Genomic DNA, 23,158 nt, shown 5'->3' with positions numbered 1-23,158 from the left:
GAGGCTCCAACCCACGAACTGTGAGATCATGACCTGAGCTGAAATCAAGAGCCAGACGCTCAACCAACTGAGCCACCCAGGCACCCCTACAGCAGCTGTCTTCTTAATTACCAAAATCTGGAAACAACCCACATAGCCATCAACTGTGAATGGATGAAAGAATTGTGGTGCAGACTTACAAGGAGACAGTACTCAGCAATAAAGAAGAGTAAATGAACAACACAGGTAACAATGGAGATGAATCTCAAACGCATTATGTTAAATGAAAAAAGCCAGCCTCAAAGGCTACTTACTGTTTGGTTCTATTGCGATCATATTCCAGTAAAAGGCAAAACTGTCGGCATAAAAATTAGATCAGTTGCCAAGGGACTGGGGTGGCGTAAGAGATTGATTATAAAGAGGCATGAGAACATTTTGGGGAGAGAGAAATTCTCTAGATCTCCGTTGTAGTGGGGATGATACGACTACATGTATTTGTCAAAATCCCTAAAACGGTTCACTTGAAAAGGGTCAATTTTACAAGAAGCGCTTATTATCCCACAGCTTCTGGAGCTTGAGGATTTGGGAGCAGCTTAGTTGTGTAGTTCTGGCTCTGACCTCCTGGCTAACATGTCCGCTGGGGCTGCTGTCACGTGAAGGCTTGACCGGGGCTTGTAGAACTTCATGTTAAGCCGCTCCTGTATTCTTTTTTTTTTTTTTAATTTTTTAAATGTGTTTTATTTATTTCAGAGAGAGAGAGAGAGACAGCATGAGCAGGGGAGGGTCAGAGAGAGAGGAAGACACAAAATCCAAAGCAGGCTCCAGGCTCTGAGCTAGATGTCAGCACAGAGCCCGACGCAGGGCTCAAACCCACGAACCATGAGATCATGACCTGAGCCAAAGTCGGACACTCAATCGACTGAGCCACCCAGGCACCCCCGTTCCTGTATTCTTGAACTACAGAAACTGTGGGACAATGGATGTTTATTTTAAGCCACTATGTTTTGGGTTAACTTGTTACATAAATCTAGACAAGTATTATACCTGGTAATGACAGAGGTGGGAAGGGCCCAAATCAAGAGAAATAACAGTGCCACTAGGGATTGGGTGAGAGGCAGCCTCTGAACCTCTGAGCTCAGCTGGGTATCTCTAAGGCAGGGGACAAGGGGCTCAACTAGTCAGGGTTAAAGAGGAGTTCGTCTGATGTTTGGGGGGAACAGAGAAGGAGAATTAGGCATAAGATAAGAAGAAAGTAATGGCCACTCTTGAGACTTATCATGCGTCCAGACTTCACCCAGGTGCAGGGGCCTTTGAGCTTGCTCATTTGCTCCATAATGGATGCCTGTGGTAGAAAGTAGAATGTACCACCAAGAAAGTCATCTGGTGAACCGGCAGGGGAATGGGAGCTCAAAAGAAGAAAGAGCAAAAATACAGAGCCTCTGAGAGTGAATTCGTTCTAAGGAAAGATAAAGTCAGGCATCCTGGACCAGCCTCAGGAACAGGATTAAGGTTTGGCGGAGGGCAGTGCTTTCAGGTAGAACAGAGTGACCGTTACATGAGCCTGCCTCAGCCCAGGCCCCTTGACATCCTAGGAGGTTTAAAGAGGAAAGAGTTTGTGTAAGATGAAAGCATTCAGCTCATGAAACTCTGTAATGCCTGGGGCTAAGGGTCTCTCTGGGGGCCTCGAAGAACAGAAGCCAAGGAGAGTGGTATTCACACGTGATTACCCATTACATGGGAGAAATGACGTGTGAACGATGAACCAAGTAGACCATGAAGTGGTGGGTGGGGCTGATCATCTTGCTGAAATGGGCAGTGGCACATAGGAGCTTGGAGATTCATTTAAATGTAAAAAGGAAGACAAGGAGCACCCGGGTGGCTCAGTTGGTTAAGCTTCTGCCTCTTGGTTTCGGCTCGGGTCATGATCTCACGGTTAGTAGGTTTAAGCCCCTCACTGGGATCTGCGCTGACAGTGTGGAGCCTGCTGGAGATTCTCTCCCCGTCTCTCTGCACCTCCCTTGATCCACTGGCTCTTTCTCTCTCAAAATAAATAAATAAACATTTTTCAAAAAATTATAAAAAGGAAGACAAATACTTGGGAAAAAACAACAATACTGGGATACTATAGATATAAAGTGTGGGCCATTTGACTAACAAAATAAGTGTCTAAATAGTAAAGTGACCTTATTTGTACCCTCAGTTGGTGAGGTCTGGGGACATTCCAGTTACAGAAGAATAGTGGTCTGGTACTTCATTGCGAGCCACAGGAGCCAATTCTGGCTAGTTTAATTAGAAAAACATATTTTCTTTAAAAAGATGTTAGATAAATATAACTACAATGATTTGTTAATGATTAGCAAGATAAAGAGATGTAAATTGTGACATGAAAAACAAAACATGGGAAGGAAGAGAATTAAAAAATGTAGAGCTCTAGAATTCATTTGGACAAGTTGTTATTCACTTAAAATAGACTGTTATAAATATAAGTTGCTTTATGTAAGCCTCTGGCAACCACAAAGCAAAAATCTACAGCAGATACGCCAAAGAGAAAGAGGAAGGAATCTAAGCATACCACTACAGAAAAGCATCAACTCACAAAGGAGGATAGCATGAGAAGAAGAAAGGAACAAAGGAAAGGAACAGTCAGAAAACACTTAGCAAAATAGTAATAAGTCCATACCTATCAACAATTTCTTTTCTCTCTCTCTTTTTTTAAATAGGCTCCATGCCCAATGTGAGGTTTGAACTCATTACTCCATGATCAAGACCCAAGCTGAGATGAAGGGTCAGATGCTCAACCAACTGAGCTACTCAGGTGCCCCTCAACAATTACTTTAAGTGTAAGTGGACTAAATTCCCCAATCAAAAGACACAGTGTGGCTGAATGGGTAAAAATAAATGGGATCCATCTGTATGCTACCTATAAGAGACCCACTTCAGCTTTAAGGACACATATAGACTGAAAGTGAAGGGATGGAAAAAGATGTTCCATGCAAATGGAAGCTGAAAGAAAGCTGGAGCAGCTATATCCACATCAGACAAAGCAGAACTTAAACCAAAGACTGTAATAGGAGATGAAGAAAGGCATTAAATAATGATAAAGGTGTTATATCCAACTAGAGGATATAACATTTGTATATTGATGCACCCAATATAGAAGCGTCTAAATATATAAATCAAATACTAACCGACCTAAAGGGAGAAATAGACATCAAAACAATAATAACGGGGGACTTTAATACCTTGCTTTCTTCATCCAGACAGAAAATCAGTAAGGAAGCATCAGATTTAAATGACAAGTTAGACCAGATGGACTTAACAGGCATATATCAAACATTCCATTCAAAATCAACAAAACACACATTCTTCTCAAGTGTACATGGAACATTCTCCATGATAGATCTTACAGTGGGCCACAAAACAAGTCTTAATAAATGTTAGAAGACTGAAATCATACCAAGCTTTTTTTCTGACCACAGTAGTATGAAACTAGAAATCCGTTATAAGAAGAAAACTGGAAAATTCACAAATACATGGTGATCAAGCAACATGCTTTTAAACAACCCATGGATCAAAGGGAAAATAAAAAGAGACATTAAAAAAAATCTCAAGACAAAGGAAACTGGAAACACAACACACCAAAATTCAGGGGATGCAGTAAAAGTAGTTCTGGGGCCAGGGTTGGGGTAGGTAGTTCATAGCAATGAATGCCTATATTAAGAAACAAGAAAGATCTCAAATAAACAACCTAACTTTATACCTGAAGGAGGTAGAAGAAGAACAAACAAATCCCAAAGTTAGTAGAAGGAAGGAAATACCATACATCAGAGAAAAAATAAATGAAATAGAGATTAAAAAGACAATAGAAAAGATCAATGAAACTTAGAGCTGGCTTTTTGAATAGATAAACAAAATAGACAAACTTTTGGCCAGATTGACCAAGATGAGAGGGGATGCAAATAAAATCATAAATGAAAAAGGAGATATTATGAATGATAACACAGAAATAGAAAGGATCAACTACTATGAACAATTACACATCAACAAATTGGACAACCTAGAAGAAACAAATAAATTCCTAAAAACACACAATGTATTAAGACTGAATCATCAAGATATACAAAATCTGGGTTGCCTGGGTTGCCCACTTGGTGGAGTGTGTAACTTGGTCTCCGAGTTGTAGATTCGAGCCCCACATTGGGTAAAGATTAGTTTAAAAATAGATAAAAACTTAAAAAAAAAAAAAAGAAATACAAAATCTGAACAGACCAATTACTGGTAAGGAGATTGAATTAGTAATTAGAAACCTGCCAACAAATGAGGCATCTGGGTGAGTCAGTCGGTTAAATGTCCAACTCTTGTTTTCAGCTCGGGTCATGATCTCACAGATCGTGAGTTTAAGCCCCATGTCAGGCTCTGTGCTGACCGCTCTACCCTTCTCAGCATGCTCTCTCTCTCAATAAATAAATAAATAAACATTTAAAAAAAACACAACACCTCCCAACATACAAAAGGTTAGGACCAGATGGATACATTCACTGGTGCATTCTACCAAGCATTTAAAGACTTACTATCAATCCTTTTCAAATGCTTCCCAAATATAGAAGAGGAGGGAATACCCCCAAACTCATTTTATGAGGCCGGCATTACACTGATACCAAAATCAGACAAGGACACCAGAGGAAAAGAAAACTACTGGCCAACATCCCTAATGAACATAACTGCAAAAGTCTCAAAACAAGTATTAGCACACTGAATTCAATGACACATTAAAAGGATCATATGCCATGATCAAGTGGGGTTTATTCCAAGGCCACAGGGATGGTTCAAGATCCACAAATCAATCAGTGTGATGCACCACAGTAACAAAATAAAGGATACAATCATATGATCATCTCAATAAATGCAGAAAAAGCATTTGACAAAATTCAATGTCTATTCATGCTAAAACTCTCAATAAAGTGGGTACAGAGGGAACATGTCCCAACATAGTAAAGGTCATATATGACAAGCCACAGCTAACATCATACTCACCAGTGAAAAGTGAAAGCTTTTCCTCTAAGGTCAGGAACGAGACAGGGACACCCACGAAAGCCACTTTTATTCAACATGGTGCTAGAAGTCTTAGCCAGAACAATCAGGCAAGAAAAAGAAAAGCCACTGAAATCAGAACAAAAGAAGTAAACCTGTCTCTATTTACAGATAAGATGATACTATATACAGAAGACCCTAAAGACTCCATTAAAAATTTTGATAAAAGAATTCAGGTAAGTTGTAGGATACAAAAATCAATATACAAAACTCAGTTGCATTTCTATACATTAAAAATTAATAAAAAGAGGAATTAAGAAAATAGTACCATTGACTATTGCCTTCAAAGGAATAAAATACCTAGGAATAAATTTAACCAAGGAAGTGAAAGATCTGTACACTGATGAAAGAAACTGAGGAAGCCACAACTAAATGGAAGGATATTTTATGCCCATGAATTGGAAGAATTTATATTGTTGAAAATGTCCATCTACTCAAAGCCAAAGCAATTTACACAAACAATGCAAGCCCTATCAAAATAACATTTTTTACAGAAATAGAACAATCCTAAAATTCACGTGAAACCACAAAAGACCCCAAAATAGCCAAAGCCATTTGGAGAAAAAAGAACAAACCTGGAGCACACTTCCCGACTTCAGTCTCTATGACAAAGCTATAGTAATCAAAACAGTATGGCACTGGCATAAAAACAGATACATAGACCAATGGAATGGAGTAGAGAGCCCACTGATAAACTCACACATATGTGGCCAATTGTGTGTAACAAAAGAGTCACACATCTACAAGGGGAAAGGACAGTCTTTTCAAGAAATGGTGCTGGAAAACTGGATAGCCACGTGCAAAAGAATGCTACTGGACCCCAATCTTACACGACGCACACCAATCAACTCACACTGGATTAACGACTTGAAGATAAGGCTTGAAATCACAAAACTCCTAAAAGAAAACTTAGGTGGTAGGCTTCTTGACATTGGTTTTGGCATTTGACACAAGAAAGCTAAGGCAACAAAAGCACAAATAAACAAGTGAGACTCCATCAAACAAAGAAGCTTCTGTGCAGCAAAGGAAACCATTTACAAAACAGAATGACAGCCTATGGAATGAGAACAAAAATTTGCAGATCATATGGGCAATAAGGAATTAATATCTAAGATATATAAAAGCTCCAAGAAATGATGATGACGATAGATGAAAGATATAATATAAGTGTGTATATGTATACGTGCATATCCAGACATATTTCCCCTAGTTCTGTTCGCTGAAAAACTGGGAGCAGCAATATCCAGTATCAGTTGATGCATTTGGCACAAGGAAAGAGGAAGGTGATCTTGGGACATTTTGTAATTCCAGAAAGCAAGACCATGCCCCAAGATTGATGGGGACATTAGAAGGACACAGAACTAATAACTAAAAGTTTTTAAATAAAACAGGAAGCCATGGGAACATAGACACATGGTATGTATATTTAAATGTACGCATTTATTTTATACGCATCGTGTGTGTGTGTGTGTGTGTGTGTGTATGTGTGTGTGTGTGTGTGTGTGTGTGATATAGAACAGGATACCTAGACCGTATCCAAATACCACCCCACAAAGTATTTGTCAAACCTGGTATTTTCCACCTAATCAAGGGATCAAAGTGAATATCATCAGTAATGAGACAAACAGAAATTATAGGATACAATCATTTCCAAAAATGATAAGCTTAATCTAATCTTGAGGAAACACCAGTCAGATCAGTTTGGAGGATAATCTACAGAAGAACTAGACTGTTAATTATGAAAGTGTCAAGGTCATGAAAGCCTCTGAAAAGACTGGGGAACTCTTTCAGACGGTAGACACAGACTCAAGAACCATGAGAGCTAAATACTCCATGTGATTGTAACCTGGATACTTTTGCTAAACAATCCACTCTAGGGTCAACTGAATACACTGGAATGACTCTGGGAATTAGGTGGTAGTGACGTATCAAGGCGGATTTACTGACTTTGACTGTTGTACTGTGGTTATGTAGGAGAATGTTCTTGTGTATAGAAAATACTTAAGTATAATGGGTGGATAATGGGACCTCAGATTATCTACTGCTCACAAATAGTTTCGAGAAAATCCATTCTTTGTATAGTTTTTTAAATAAGTTATGCTTATTCCAAAGTAAAAAATATATTTTAATACATAAAAAAAGATCTTTAAAACATAAAAGGCTATTTCTCTCCCACCACCAAGAAGCCCCAGAAACAACGCAAATGCCCATCAAAAGGTGAATGGATAAACCAACTGATCTAGCTGTACTGCTGACACTCAGCAACTTGGGCGACTTTCAAAAGCATTATGCAAAGATGTAAAAGACTACATGCTGTAGAATTCCATTTATATGACATTCTAGAAAAGAGTTCTAAAGGTGGAGAGCAGATCAGTGGTTGCCAAGGTCTAGGCGTGGTGAAGGTAGAAACTATAGTAGCCAGAGGGGGTCCTCTGGGGTGATGAAAACTGATTGTGGCGGGGGAGGGGGTGCTTAAACAAATCCATACATGTGTCAGAATTCCTAGAACTACATACTAAAACGAACAAAAGCATGACGATATGGTGGTTATAGAGCACTATAAATTCACTAAAACCCGTCACGTTGTTCAGCCACAGGGTATGAATGTTATGGTAAGGAGGTTGTACCAAGAAGTGTGGAGGGTGGGAAGATAAAGCGTTTGTGCATGTTTGTACAAAAACAAACACATACGCAAAATATGAGTATTTTCTCATTTTAACCAGTTACTAACAACGAAAGGGTACAGGGTATCTCACGGCATCCCTGAGACCAGGTCTGGGCCCTCCAGCCAGGAGCAATGCCCAAAAGCCCAGTGTAGAACTTCTGTAGAAAGAACTCGTCTGAAGCTGGGACCACGTCTGAACTTGACCCGCAGACTGCTCCTTCCGGAACCCGATGCTGCAATGCACAAGTCCCTCTGCTGCCCAAGGAGGTGGGCTCCCGCATCCTTTGACGCTGTCTCCTAGAGTTCTTCTGGCCCTTTCTTTGCATCACTAGTTCTGTTTTCAAAGTCCGGAACAGGTGTCTCTGTCTGGAAGGATTTTGTGCCATGGCTGTGCTCTGGGAAAGCAGGTATCTTGCATTTTCACTTTCTAGCGTGGAAAGCGGACTCTGCCTCCCACCAATATTCCTAAAATGGGAGAATTTCCCAATATTGGAAAGGGGTACACGTGCTGAGCAGCCAAGGAGAAGGACAATGTCCACCCAACAACAAGCACCGTCTCTTCAAAGTATCGTTGGGGCCCCTGGGAGGCTCAGTTGGTGAAGCGTCTGACTTCACTCAGGTCATGATCTCACAGTCTGTGGGTTTGAGCCCAGCATCAGGCTCTGGGTGGAATGGCTTGAAGCCTGGAGGCTGCTTCAGATTCTGTGTCTTCCTCTCTCTCTGCCCCTCCCCAGCTTGTGCTCTGCCTGTCTCTCAAATAATAAATAAACATTAAAAATAGTTTTTTAAGTATTGTCTTAAACTGGCCTCTTTTGATCTAGAAATGCTTCACATGATGATGAAGCCCCTATACATTTTCCAAAACACTAAGATGGTTGACACGGTTCACATCCACTTTCCTATCTCTTCCACATACTCCAACACAGTTTCTAGACAGACCCTTATGCACCCAGAACCTGTTAGCATTTTCTGTGAACATTTTAGTAACACAAGCTTTGCTTTCTATTTTCTAGGTCAAGGAAGGCCAAAAGTAATGAGGACACCCCAAGCTTTTTTTTTTTTTCATGTTTTTATTTATTTCTAGGAGAGAGAGAGAGAGAGAGACAGCGTGAGCAGGGGAGGGTCAGAGAGAGAGGGAGACACAGACTCTGAAATAGCCTCCAGGCTCTGAGCTGGCAGTCAGCACAGAGCCCAACGCGGGGCTCGAACCCACGAACCGCAAGATCATGACCTAAGCGAAAGTCGGACGCTTAACCGACTAAGCCACCCAGGCGCACCACCCCAAGCTTTTTGACATATAAGGACAGCTTTGAATCACATCAGATTGTTACACTACAAACACAGGAAAATAACTAGAGGGTGGGCTTGCAAATGTTCACCTACTTTGGCAAAATCCTTTGGGTAGAAAAGGATCCTCCATTGCTTAATTTCACTGATCGCCAAAATGGTACCTAAGTGGTTCGTTTCCACTATGGTGATTCTTATCTTGCCTCCCTTATGTGACATTATCGCAGGAGGGATTTTTATGAGCTTTATAGGATCTAAGTGCTTGCAAATCATTAATAACTTATCTGTCGCTGAATCTTCAGGTCAATGTTAACATCTTCTGTTTTCAGTGCGGCCACCTGGATATAGAGGGTAAGTGGCGGGCCCAAGGTCGGGGCGAGGCACTGTCAAACCTGGGATTGTATAATTTAATAGAAAAAGAAAATGCCAACAGGGTAGCATGCATTGGAAGATGGCTGCTCTTGATCAAGGCCACTTTTAAAGTCAAAGGAAAGAGAAGGATTGATTAAGTGCTGAGCTGGTTTGTTTCAAAGCTTGGCTCAGGCAAGCGCTGGCCGGGGAAGGGTCAATAATCTTGCCGCAATGAGACTTCTAAATCAATCCAGTTCATTGCTTTAACCACAGACACTAAAGCTGTCACTTGAGATATTTCTCCCTGTGTTTTATATATTCACACTCATGTTCTAAAAACGACCTTCTGAGGGATTAATGGAAGAGGTGATTTAGACCCAAGGTCACTAAAATGGATATTAAAAAGAAAGAATTTTTAATGTAGTGGCCATCAGCTTAATGTAGTAGCCATCTCTTAAAAGCAGTTGGTAGCTAATGTTCCTTTATTCTTTTCTTAATAGTAGAGTCAGTTTAAAATACAGGTGGCAGAAACACTACACCTTTTTTGTAGGACACTTCGAGCAAGGAAATGTTAAAAATACTAGAAGGAACCCTAGCCAATGTGGCTACCTCGGGGCTTTAGCGTGAGAATAGTGCTTGTCTTCCAATGTCCCTTCTTAGGCTCCTTAGCCAGGCTGAGAAAAAGCTCTGGAAGGGATTTCAAAGTCAGTTTCCTTTGGCTTCCAGAGAACCCTATAATTAGGCAATAGTGATTTAATGGGAGAATCTAAGAAAATGGAATATTCTGTAATCTGAGTAGAGAAGTTCCTGCCTGAATCAACTCCTTTGTTCACTCTTGCATTCTATCTTCATGGCACCAACTAACCGTCTAAGGTCTGGGGCAGCATAAAGCAATGTCCTAGAGAAGGCAAACATATGGTTATGTGACACAGAGCAGATAGGAACAGAGCCTGTTAAGTGAAACAAAAGTTTCACTTAAGTGTAAGTGAAGATTCATTGTAAGTTGGAGATTCTCTCTTTTGGGGACTCTATTTAGCATCCAGTGAAGGTGATGGCGGAGCATTTAATTGGGCCATTAACTCCTTCTCTGACAACGAATTAAACTGGAAGTGAATGGGGGGGGATGGGAAATATATTTCTCTTTAAGCCAACTAAGTAAAACAAAACAGAATGGTTCCTTTTTTACAGAATGGCTTTCACCCATGAATGAGGCTTCTACATAGCATCCGAGTCCTGACGTCATTCTCTGTCAATTCCATTTTAGTAACAATTAAGGTTGTGAAACATTGGAAAGAGAAACTTCTGATGATGCAAAACTCAAACCACGTACAAAGGCAAAACAAGTGTCCATTGAGGCTCATTCCTTTTCCAGGCTGCAACTCCTTCATTCCAAAGTAATAACGATGTCCTCTGCCAGCAGATTACTCAGATATAAGGTGACACAGAAATACGGCTTATAGCTGGATCGTTTTTATTAGTCTGTTTTTTTCCTGAGGGCATTTTAAAGGCTAGGGAATGTAAACGGTTCTCAGAAAAAGAATTCTCTTAATCATTTTGAGAGTTACATATAATACATATAAATCTATCTGTTGACTATAATATAGCCTCTCGTGTCACTACCTTTGACAATTTGTTTTGGTTGAAACTGATGAATCTTCAATCCAGTATCAGCTTGTGAGCCCCTTAGGTATTTACTTAAGCCTGGTACCCCTGGCCCTGAGCACTCAATTCTATCCCAGCCAGCTCCCTTTCCACTGCCTTTATGGTTTCATCTCAGTCTGTATCTATTCCAGAGAGAACACCCCTCGTAATGGTCTTCCACACCATCTCTGGGTTGGTGGGGGGGGGGTTGCAAGGGGCAGGGGACAAGCTGGATACTCACACCCTGGGAAAGTGCTGAGGCAGGGGTGGCTGAAGGATACAGACTTCTCATCCCAACTTGGACTCTATGCTTCAAGATGACTGGCAGTTCCCGGAAATAAGTTAGAGACATGGAGATGATCCAAAGGGTAACAAAAACAAAAACAAAAACAAAATCAAAAAACAAAAAGCAAAGTTGTTAGCTTATTCAACTTTGAGGAAGAAAGCCTGAGAATAGATCCAATTAGATTTTTCAATATCAACTTTAATCACGAAATATTTATTGAGAGCCCACCATGCACTGGGGGAGTGTTACCCACGAGAAATAATCGCCTGGGGAACAATGCCTAGCTGTTCCGTCTCTGCCCAGAATGAAACAAAGGCAAGTGGATCTGCATGGCAGAAGAGTTTCAAATTAGCTGTAATGGAGAATTTTCAACATCACATAATGAGGGCTGTTAAATACCAGGATGGCTTGCCAAGGGGATCGGAGGAGCCCCGGGCTGGCTTGCACAAATCGGTTCTGGGTGGATTCAGACCCGTAGCTTACAGCAATCAATTGTTTCAGTAAAGCTGGGGTTGAGAAAGGGTATTTGTTTGTGTATTATTTTTATAAATACTACTGAGAAATCTCTCGGGAGTGTTAAACACAGGTTACTCCTGGAGGAAAGAGGAGGGCGTATCTGAACTCTGAATGGAGGATGTCACAATGAAAACACCAAGCGGTTTAAATACACATTTTCGAATGTTATGAAAGAAGTAATCAAACATTAAAGGAAAACAGCAACCTGAGGACAATACGGACACTGTAACATATGACAAAATATTTGCCACCTAATTACTCATTGAAATTGGTTGGGAAAACACGAAAGCCCCAGTGGATAACTAGATTAAAAGAAATTCATAAAACGAATTTTATATTTGGCCAAGAAATAAATGAGAAAAAAATGACCTGATTACTTATAATGCAAAATTAAACTCAAACCACTTACTATAAAATTTTTTCTAAAAAAACCAACAGATTATTTTTTCCATAATAACTTTTATTGCTAATGAACGTATGGAAAAAGGGGCCTATTTGAACATCAGTGATTCTCTACATGTAAAACTCCTTAAAAGCATTCCATTTTCTTAGAAGAAAAGCTCTCAGTTTCTCACCATGGAATATGATCTTAGCTGTGGATTTTTCATGTATGGTCTTTATCATGTTGAGGTATGTTCCCTCTAAATCTACTCTGTTGAGAGTTTTTATCAACAGATGCTGTATTTTGTCAAATGCTTTTTCTGCCTCTATTGAGTTGAGATGATCATGTTTTTTTTTTAATACCTTCACTTATTAACGTGATGTATCAGGTTAATTGATTTGTGAATATCAAACCACCTTTGCATCCATGGAATAAATCCCACTCGATTGTGGTAAAGAATTTTTTAATGTATTGATGAATGCGGCTTGCTAATAACAGTTTGAGGATTTTCCCATTTATGTTAGAGATGTTGTCCTGTAGTTTTCTTTTCTTGTGGCATCTTTATCTGGTTTTGATTTTATTTATTAAGTTCTCTCTCTCTCTCTCTCTAATGAAGTCTAGCTAAAGGTTGGTTTATCAACTTTGTTTATCTTTTTTCAAGCTCCTGGTTTCATTGCTCTATTACAGATTTTTTTCAATCTCTATTTCATTTTTTTCTGCTCTAAAATTTATTAGGGATTAAGGATGTCCACTCTTACCACTTTTATTCAACATAGTGCTGGAAGTCCTAGCCACAGCAATCAGACAAGCACAAGAAAGAAAAGGCACCTGAATCGATAAGGAAGAAGTCAAACTTTCACTATTTGCTGATGACATGATTCTATATATAAAAAAACCCTAAAGACTGCACCAAAAAAACCTATTAGAACGATAAATGAATTTGGTAAAGTTACAGGACACAAAATTAATATATAGGAATCTGTGGTATTTCTGTACACTAAAAATAAAGTAGCAGAAAGCGAAAATAAGAAAACAATCCCATTTACAATTGCACATGCACACACACACACAAAAAAAAAACCCTAAGAATAAACTTAACCAAGGAGGTGAAAGGCCTATACTCCAAAAACTATAAAACACTGGTGAAAGAAATTGAAGAAACAAACAAATGGAAAGGTATTCCATGCTCATGAACTGGAAGAAACTGTATTGTTAAAACATCCAAACTACTCAAAGCAATCTACAGATTTAATGCAATCCCTATCGAAATACCAACAGCATTTTTCAGAGATAGAGAACAAATAACCCTAAAACATGTATGGAACCAAAAAAGACATCAAATAGCCAAAGCAATCTTGAAAAAGAACAAAGCTCAAGGTATCACAAGCCCAGCTTTCAAGATCTATTTCAAAGCTATAGTAATTAAAACAGTATGGTACAGGCACAAAAAAGAGACACATAGATCAATAGAACAAAATAGAGGATTCAGAAATAAATCCATGATTAGATAGTCAATTAATCTTTGACAAAGGAAAAAAAGACTGTTCTTTTTCCATACAATGGAAAAAGGACAGTCTCTTTTAACAAATACTATTGGGAAAACTGGAAGACACACCCAAAAGAATGAAACTGGACCACTTTTTAACACTGAACACAAAAATAAGCTCGAAATGGATTATTAACGACTTAATTGTGAGTTCTGAAACCATAAAACTCCTCAAAGAAAACAGTAATGGTAATTTATTTGACATCAGCCATAGAAACATTTTTCTAGATATGTCTCCTCAGGCAAGGGAGACAAAGGCAAAATTAAACTTGTTGCACTATACCAAAATAGAAAGCTTTTGAACAGTGGAGGAAATATTCAACAAAACAAAAAGGCAACCTACTGAATGGGATATGTTTGTAAATGATATATATCCAATAAGGGGTTAGTATCCAAGATAGATAAAGAACTTATACAACCCAACACCAAAAAACCCTAAATGATCCAATTAAAAACTGGGGAGAGGACATGAATGGACATTTTTCCAAAGAAGACATACAGATGGCCAACAGATACATGAAAAGACGCTCAACATCACTAATCATCAGGGAAATGCAAATGAAAACCACAATGAAAGATCGCTTTACACCTATCAGAATGGCAATATCAAAAAGACAAGAGATAGCAAGAGTTGGCAAAGATGTGGAGAAAAAGGAACACGTGTGCCCTGTTGGTGGCAATGAAAATTGGTGTGCTCTGTGGAAAACATTATGGAGGTTCCTCAAAAAATTAAAAATAGAAATATCATATGACCCAGTAATTTCACTACTAGGTATTTACCCAAGGAAAAGGAAAACACTAATTCAAAAAGATATATGCGCCTCTATGGGATTGTAGCATTATTTACAATAGCCAAGATATGGAAGAAACCCAAGTGTCCTTCAATAGATGAATGGATAAAGAAGATGTGGAGATTATATATATATAATACACACACACACACACACACACACACATATAATGGAATATCACTCGGCTACAGAAAGAATGAAATCTTGCCATTTGCAATAACATGGATGGAGCTAGAGAGTATAATGCTAAGTGAAATAAATCAGTCAGAGAAAGATGAACACCACATGATTTCACTCATGTGGAATTTAAGAAACAAAACAAATGAACGAAAGAAAAAGAGAGAGAGAGAGAAACCAAAAAACAGACACTTAACTATAGAGAACAAACTAGTGGTTACCAGAGGGGAGGTGGATGGGAGGATGGGTAAAATAGATGGAGGGGATTAAGAGCACACTTATCATTGAACACTGACTCAATGTATAGAATTGTCAAATCGCTATATTGTACACCTGAAACTAATATAACATTTTATGTTAGTTATACTTCAATAATAAAAAAAAAACAAAGACAATAAAAGAAAACAACATTCCATCTTCACTTTTAGAAATCTATCCTTCCAAATACCTAAATCCAAAAAATAATTTTGCTCAAAGATGCTCATCATGCTATTCATAATCACAGGTAAAGAACGTCCAACGTTGAGGTCCTCCGGCTCAGCTCTCTGTCTGGGCCGGTCTGACCTAGCTCTTCAGCCCACTGCTCTGCATCGTGGGCACCAGGAATTTCCTGAGTTGCTGCTCTTGCTAAGAGAGTACCCATGACGCAGATGGTATCTTCATTCAAGATAAAGTATTCTATTGCCTTTACTGATTAACTGAACAAATTCAGTGATAATTTTAGTGACCCAGATTCAAGCAATAATATCTTCCTATTGGAAAGATCATGTGGTTTTGTCCACTTGTCTAGTGGAAGGAAGTTTTCCTTTCATAAGATAAAACCTCTTCACTCCATCAAGACACATTCCTTCTGGAGAGGAGGCAAGATGGCAGAGAGGTAGGGAGCTCCGTGCATTTCGCTTGCCCCCATCTCTCAAACAGAGAAGGCCTGAAGCCATAGGACACTGAACCGCAGGAGTCTGGGAAGAAAAGAGACAGAGTCCACTAAGAAGACAACCTCATAGGTGCGTGAGTGTGAACTGGGGAAGATAAAAACAGGCCAGGACTGGAGTCATGGAGGGAGGGGAGAGAATCCCCTTTGCGAGGAGCCACAGTGAGTCGAAGGGAAAAGAAAGAGCTGCTGAAACTGCTCATAGAACTGTCCCGAGAGAAGAGAAAACCTTGGCTCAGGACAGAGAGTGATGCTATTTCTAGCTGTGGTGCTGACTTTCGGCTGGGTCCCAGGTGGGACCAGGAGAAAATGCTCCGCTATTCTCCCAGCTTGATCCCCGGCTGGGAAGGGGTCCGACCTGTGGGACTATATTTCTGGCGGTATCAGTAAAGTGCGTGAAGTAATAACTTGAAACTAGGCGGGGCTTGAGACATAGAACACAGTCCACCTTGGCTACGCTCGCCCGCATAGGGAGATTGGACACAAAAGAGTGATTTGCAATGCTTGGTTCGAGAAGGAACTGGGCTGCCGCCCTTTTTCTTCCCACAACCACCTAGGCGGGACCTCAGGGAGCGGCTGCAGGACCACAGTGGAGATTCAGACTTGCCTACCCCATTGGGGCGCCTGGGTGGCTTAGTTGGTTAAGCGTCCGCCTTTTGCTTAGGTCATGATCTCGCAGTTCGTGGGTTCAAGCCCCGCGTCGGGCTCTGTGCTGACTGCCAGCTCGGAGCCTGGAGCCTGTTTCGGTCTGTGACTCCCTCTCTCTCTGACCCTCCCCTGCTCACGCTGTCTCTCTCTGTCTCTCCTAGAAATAAATAAAACATTAAAAAAAAAAAAAGACTTGCCTGCCCCAAACCATGCCCATCACTGCTAGAGAACTGCTTTTTTTTTTTTTTTTTTTTTTTAAACCACAGCCCGGGGCAAGACCAACATGGATGCACTGCCATGATTAACTATAGATCAATTCTTTCTATTCAGATATATATTTTCCCTTGTCTCATTCATATCCCTCCCCTCTGCTGGACTGGGCACTTTGCTCATTGGTTTGCTCAAACAGTCACATTTAATCCATTCTATAGATGTATAGTCTACACCTCCACCGCTACCTTCCTATCTCTCTCTCTCTGGAGTAATCAGACTATATAGTTTCTCTGAGCAACATTATCTTCATTTCTTTCTCCTTGCCTCCTACCATATTCTACTCTTTCTCTCTCTGAATTAAGCCTCTTACGCTCTCTGCCTGGTCATTGTCCAATTTTGCTTTCTCCCCGCCCTGTCATTTCTCTCTTTGTATGTGCTCTTCCATCAGCACCGCATACAGCCTACTCTTTATTTGTAGCAGGGAATTCTGGTTTTATGCTTTTAACTGTCCTTTGTCTTTTGGTTTTTTTCTTTTTCCTTTTCCTTTTTTTTTTCTTTTCCCCTTTCAGTTTGCTTGTTTGTTGGATTTGTCTGTGTGTTTGTGTGCCTTTGTTCCCTGTGTGTTTGTCTGTCTGTTTTCTTTTCCAGGGCTACCTCAAGAAACAAGCCTAAGTACACATGGTGGAAAGTCCCAAATACCACTATGAGTAGGGAAATAAAATAACCAAAGTCTCAACAAGAGAGACCAAGAGACCAAGAGACTTCCTGAACGGGCAGGCACTGGATAGTCAATGAGCCTTTTTTAATATAGCAGTACTCACAGGTGCTGAGTGCATAACAAGCTTTTAAACTAACAAGGGACAGAAAGCTAGCCAAAATGATGAAATGAAAGAACTCTCCTCTAAAGAAATTCCAGGAAGAAATTACAGCTAAAGACTTGATTAAAACAGATATAAGCAACATAACTGAACAAGAATTTAGAACAGTAGTCATAAAGTTAATTACTGGGCTTGAAAAAGGCAGTCTGGAAGACATCAGAGAAGCTATTGCTACAAAGACTATGGAGCTTAAAATAGTTGTGATGAATTAAAAAAATGCTATAAATGAGGTGCATAATAAAATGGAAGCATCTAAAGCACGGATTGAAGAGGCAGAGAATAGAATAGGTGAATTAGGGGACACAATTATAGAAAGGAGGAAGCTGAGAAAAAGAGAGATAAACTGAGATAAAAGGAGAGTTTGAGAACTGAGTGATACAATCAAATGCAACAGTATCCGTATCATAGGAATCCCAGAAGACGAAGAGAGAGGGAAAGGCGCTGAAGGAGTCCTTGAACAAATTATAGCTGAGAACTTCCCCAATCTGGGGAAGGAAACAGACATTGAAATCCAAGAGGCACAGAGAACTCCCCTCAGATGTAACTTGAATCAACCTTCTGCACAACACATCATAGTGAAACTGGCAAAATATAAGGACAAAGAGAGAATTCTGAAAGCAGCTAGGGAGAAAAGGGCCCTAATATACAAAGGGAGACCTGTCAGAGTGGTGAGAGAACTATCTACTGAAACTTGGCAGGCCAGAAAGGAATGGCAGGTGATCTTCAATGTGATGAACAGAAAAAATATGCAACCAAGAATCCTCTACCCAGCAAGCCTGTCACTCAGAATAGAAGGAGAGAGAAAAATCTTCCCAAACAAACAAATATTGAAAGAATTCATCACCACTAAACTAGCCCTACAAGAAATCCTGAGAGGACTCTATGAGAGAAATGTTGCAAGGAAGGCAAGGTACCAGAGACACCACTACAAGCATGACTCTTAGAAAGAACACAATGACTCCAAACCAATAGTTTTCAATAATAACACTGAATGTAAATGGACTAAATGCTCCAATCAAAAGACATAGGTAGCAGAATGGATAAAAAGACACAAAACCCATCTATTTGCTGTCTATAAGAGACTCATTTTAGACCTAAGGACACCTTCAGATTGAAAGTAAGGGGACACAGGAATATCTATCATGCTACTAGAAGTCAAAAGAAAGCTGGAGTAGTCATACTTATATCAGACAAACTGGCTATAAAGTAAAGGTGGTAACAAGGGATGAAGAAGGGCATTATATAATAATTGCAGGGTCAATTCATCAGGAAGAGCTAACAATTATAAATGTCTACACACCGAATACGGAAGTATCGAAATACATAAAACAATTAATCACAAACAGAAAGAATCTTATGGATAAGAATGTGCTGATAACAAGGGAATTTAATACTCCACTTACAGCAATGGATAAATCAACTAGACAGAAAATCACTAAAGAAACAATGGACTTGAATGACACATTGGACCAGATGGATCTGGCAGATATATTTAGAACTCTACATCCTGAGGCCATGGAATTCACATCTTCTCAAGTGCACATGGCACATTCTCCAAGATAGATCACATACTGAGACATAAAGCAGCCCTCAATAAATATAATGAATTGAGATCATACCATGCACACTTTCAGATCACAATGCAATGAAACTTGAAATCAATCACAGGAAGAAGTCTGGAAAACCTCCAAAAACATGGAGGTCAAGGAACACCCTACTAAAGAACGAATGGACCAATCAGGCAATAAGAGAAGAAATTTAAAAATATATGGAAACCAATGAAAACGAAAATACAACAATCCAAACTCTATGGGATGTGGCAAAGGCAGTCCTAAGAGGAAAGTACATTGCACTCCAGGCCTATTTCAAGAAATTAGAAAAAGTGCAAGTGCAAAATCTAACAGCTCACCTAAAGGAACTAGAAAGAGAGCAACCAAGAACACCCCAAACCCAGTAGAAGAAGAAATAATAAAAATCAGGGCAGAAATAAACAATACAGAATCCAAAAGAAACCAGTTGAACAGATTAATGAAACCAAGAGTTGGTTTTTTGAAGAAATAAACAAAATTGATAAACCTCTGGCCAGGCTTCTCAANGGAAAACTTCTGGACTCATTCTGTGAAGCCAGCATCACTTTGATTCTCAAGCCAGACAGATACCCAGCAAATAAAGAGAACTACAGGCCAACGTTCTTGATGAATACAGATGCAAAAATCCTCAACAAGATACTTGCAAATTGAATCCAACAGCACATAAAAAGAATTATCCACCATGATCAAGTGGGATTCATTCCTGCATTANTGTGAGACAGGAAACCATCAAAACCCTAGAGGAGAAAGCAGGAAACAACCTCCTTGACCTCAACCGCAGCAATATCTTACTTGACACATCCCCAAAGGCAAGGGAATCAAGAGCAAAAATGAAGTACTGGGACCTCATCAAGATAAAAAGCTTTTTCTCAGCAGAGGAAACAATCAATAAAACCAATAGGCAACTGATGGAATGGGAAAGGATAGTGGCAAACTATGTATTAGATGAAGGGCTAGTATCCAAAATCTATAAGGAACTCACCAAACTCCACACCCAAAAAACAAATAACCCAGTGCAGAAATGGGTAGAAANGGGGTGGGGGGAGGGGAAGGGGGGTGATGGGCATGGAGGAGGGCACTTGTGGGGATGAGCACTGGGTGTTATATGGAAACCAACTTGACAATAAACTATGAAAGAAAAAAAACGTCCAACATTATCTATGACCATAAGAAACTGGAAGTAACCCCAGTGTCCAATGATAGCTAAAAAATTGTGAGAGAGCAACTCAAAATATTGGACCATTACAATGATATTAGAGTTACAACACGGAAAAGGTCATGTTCAATAAATAGTAAGTGAAAAAAGTAGAAGATGCCTCATTCTGCCACTTACTAACTCTGTGGCAAGTAAGAAAGTCCATTGCTCATCTTTCAAATGGGAAGTCACAACAGTATCTTCCTCACATCAGGGTGTTGGATCATTAAGTGGAATTATGTACATTCTGTGCAATGTGTTTGTCAGATAGCAATTGCTATTTTTTAAATAGCAAGCCAGATGCAACCTATCATTTAAAAAGTCACCACAAGGGTGCCTGGGTAGCTCAGTGGGTTAAGCCTCTAACTTTGGCTCAGGTCATGATCTCACTGGCTGTGAGTTCGAGCTCCGCATGGGGCTCTCTGCTGTCAGCACAGAGCCTGCTTCAGATCCTCTGTCTCCCTGTCTCTGCCCCTCCCCTGCTCACGTTCACTCTCTTTCTCTCTAAAAAATAAACATTAAGAAAATTTAAAAAATAAAAAGTCACTGCAACACTTCAATCCATAAACTAAGCTTAGAGAAAACCCTGGAAAGAAATAGCTCAAGGGCAGAGGCTGCCTCTGTGGATGCTCAACTATGTGTTCAAGCAGGGTTCCATTATTATTTTCTCTATTCTTTATTTTTATATTTTTGACATTTTCTGAGGGTTTTTTTGTTGTTGTTGTTTTGCTTTGTTTTGTTTTTCCCTTAGGTATCTCTACTGCCTTTACAGTGTATGATAAGATCAAGGTCTTTTTCTTTTTTAATATATTTCAGTTTAGTTTACAATATTTTCCCAAAACGAGAGAAATATATTAAGTCACTAAACTTGAGATGGAAACGACACATATTAATTGGCACTCTACCCAGTGACTTTCCTGTACCCACAAACGATGCATGGTCACAGAGAAGGGAGGGGTGGCCAGCCCCTCACTCCAGCAGCCCCTCACCCCTCACCCACTCAGGTTTATTATATAGTCGGTGCAAGGCTGTAGCTGAGCCTAAAAGGGGCTTTTCCAGTGTTTATGAAGCTGTCCGTACTGCCCCTTATGTTCTAGGCATTCTTTTCTCCAGCAAGCAGCAAAATGCAGAGACAGATCTCGCAGAAAAAGCCGAGCTTTTATATAACCAAAAGCCTGATTCATCTTGCTTGCCTTAATGAATGCCTGAATTGGTTTTTACATTTAAATTCTAAAAAAATAAATTAAAAAAACCCTCCCTCACCCCCCAAACCCTTAATCTCTATCCTGGAGTCAGCAGTTACTGGTTAAAAAAAAGAAGAAAAAAGGTTTGTATTTATTTTAAGAATTAATAAAATAAAGGGAGAAAAACCTACCAGTAATTTCTTTTTTCCTTAGGGACATCAAGGTGTGCGGGTTGGGTGGGTAACGGTCTATGTTCGCTCTGTTTGCACACACACCAGCATGTGTGAGACACAGGATCTGCCGGGCGGGAAGGAAGTGGGGCCCGGTGGCTGCAGAAAGCAGAGCGATCGCCCCTGAATTCTAATGTTCTGGTATTCATTTCAAGGACAACTGTGAATAGGGCTTGGATAAATACCCTCAAATAACCTCCCGCGAATTTATACACATCTCATAACCAGAAACCACTCCGAGCCTTCCCCACCCGTCTGCTTCCTTCCTCGCCTACTCTCTGAAAAATTGTTTGATTAACAGCCATGTCATCCTATCCACACCTTCTGCCCTCTGCTCCCCTCCCTCCCCTGGGTCTGCAAAGAAAGCGTCTCTTCATGAGAAGTGCAGCTGCNCAAGCCCCCTCCACCCTGCGCCCCAGCTCCTCAAGGCTCTTTGTGAGGCTGGTGCTGAACGTGGGCTTTACCAAGAAAAGGCTCAAGGGGTATATGCAGGCTGGCCTTCGTGGTCCTGAACATGACATAAATGCCATCTTCTTCTCGGCCAGCTCTTCCTTGGGTTGCTTATTACATATAAAAGAAAACAAAGAAGAAGACAGAACGTTCGAGTCTCTAATGGAGCCACAGAAAAGAGATCATGCTACTATTTCAAAAATAAATGCATGCGCCCCACCCCGGGCACAAAATATCAAGCAAGAGTCTGGAGCTTTCTTCTTTGGAGAAGCTGAAAGGAAAAGGCTTCGCTCTGGAACCATTTTTCTCAACCTCGGTGCCATTGGCATTTTAGACCAGATCACTCTTTGTGGTAAGGACTGTCTTCGGGCCCGGCCCGCACCCCCACCCGCCCCCTGGAATTGTGACAACCAGAAATGTCTGTCGGTGTTGCCAGATATCCTCTGGGGATCTCCAACGCGCCAGATAAAACATCAGATGTCTGGTTAAATGTGAATTTCAGATAAATATTGCGATATTTGGAACATACCCTAACACATTACTCGTTTATCTGAAGTTCACATTTAGCTGGGCGCCCTGTATCTTTATTCGCTAAGTTTGGCAGCCCTCCTGAGGAACAACATGGCTCCCAACATGGCTCCCAGTTGAAAACCACTGCCTTAAAGATAACAGGAACTGAACGATGGTCCTGAGGCGTGGGGGGTTGTTGTCAAGAGGATTGACTGCCTGGGAACGGACTGGTCTGGCTGCCGACCCTCCTCCCTCGGGCCCTCACCCCTAGCCACGCTGGCTCCAAGGCAGACCTCTGTAGAAGGCTTCTCTCCTGGGGGAACCGGATGGGGCCCCAGACTCTACCACACCACACTGGTAATTGAGGTTCCGCAAAAGAAGCCAGTAAGCCTCCTCCAGTGCATTGAATAGAACCCTAAATTTACTCAAGGTAGTAATGTGCCCAGTTCTAGGTGACGAATCATCAATGGTCCAAACCATTGGTTGGCTCCCTCTTTGGGAAGCCGAAAGACCTGGTGTGGGGGCAGTCTGTTAAAGGGGGTTCTAGAAAAGTCTTGCTTTGTTGATGAAAGCATCAGGAATATAAAAAACGACCTATTCTATCATTTTTTTCTTGCT

At 40.4% G+C, this 23,158-nt stretch overlaps 1 protein-coding gene across 3 annotated transcripts in view; it reads right to left on the bottom strand.

Moving 5' to 3' along the window:
- Positions 1-21,642, bottom strand: part of SIRT5 (sirtuin 5) — a 60,368-nt gene extending 38,726 nt beyond the window's left edge. The window contains exons 1-2 of one of the 3 annotated variants that reach the window (XM_077770115.1): positions 21,542-21,637; positions 11,256-11,335 (exon numbers count right to left, since the gene is read on the bottom strand). Coding sequence is in view for 2 of the 3 variants with exons in the window: in XM_077770110.1 (XP_077626236.1) it covers positions 21,542-21,569 (28 nt within the window). In the remaining variant the exon portion in view is untranslated. Of the gene's footprint in view, positions 1-11,255; positions 11,336-21,541 lie in introns of all 3 variants that reach the window. The other 2 variants (XM_077770110.1, XM_077770111.1) reach the window with 2 other exon arrangements.
- Positions 21,643-23,158: the final 1,516 nt, after the last annotated feature.

The sequence above is a fragment of the Crocuta crocuta genome, unplaced genomic scaffold (assembly GCF_008692635.1).
Source record: "Crocuta crocuta isolate KB4526 unplaced genomic scaffold, BGI_CrCroc_1.0 scaffold24, whole genome shotgun sequence".
In the NCBI taxonomy this organism is placed as follows: domain Eukaryota; kingdom Metazoa; phylum Chordata; class Mammalia; order Carnivora; family Hyaenidae; genus Crocuta; species Crocuta crocuta.
Note: the sequence above shows the minus strand (reverse complement) of the source record. Positions and strands in the feature narration are given on the sequence as shown.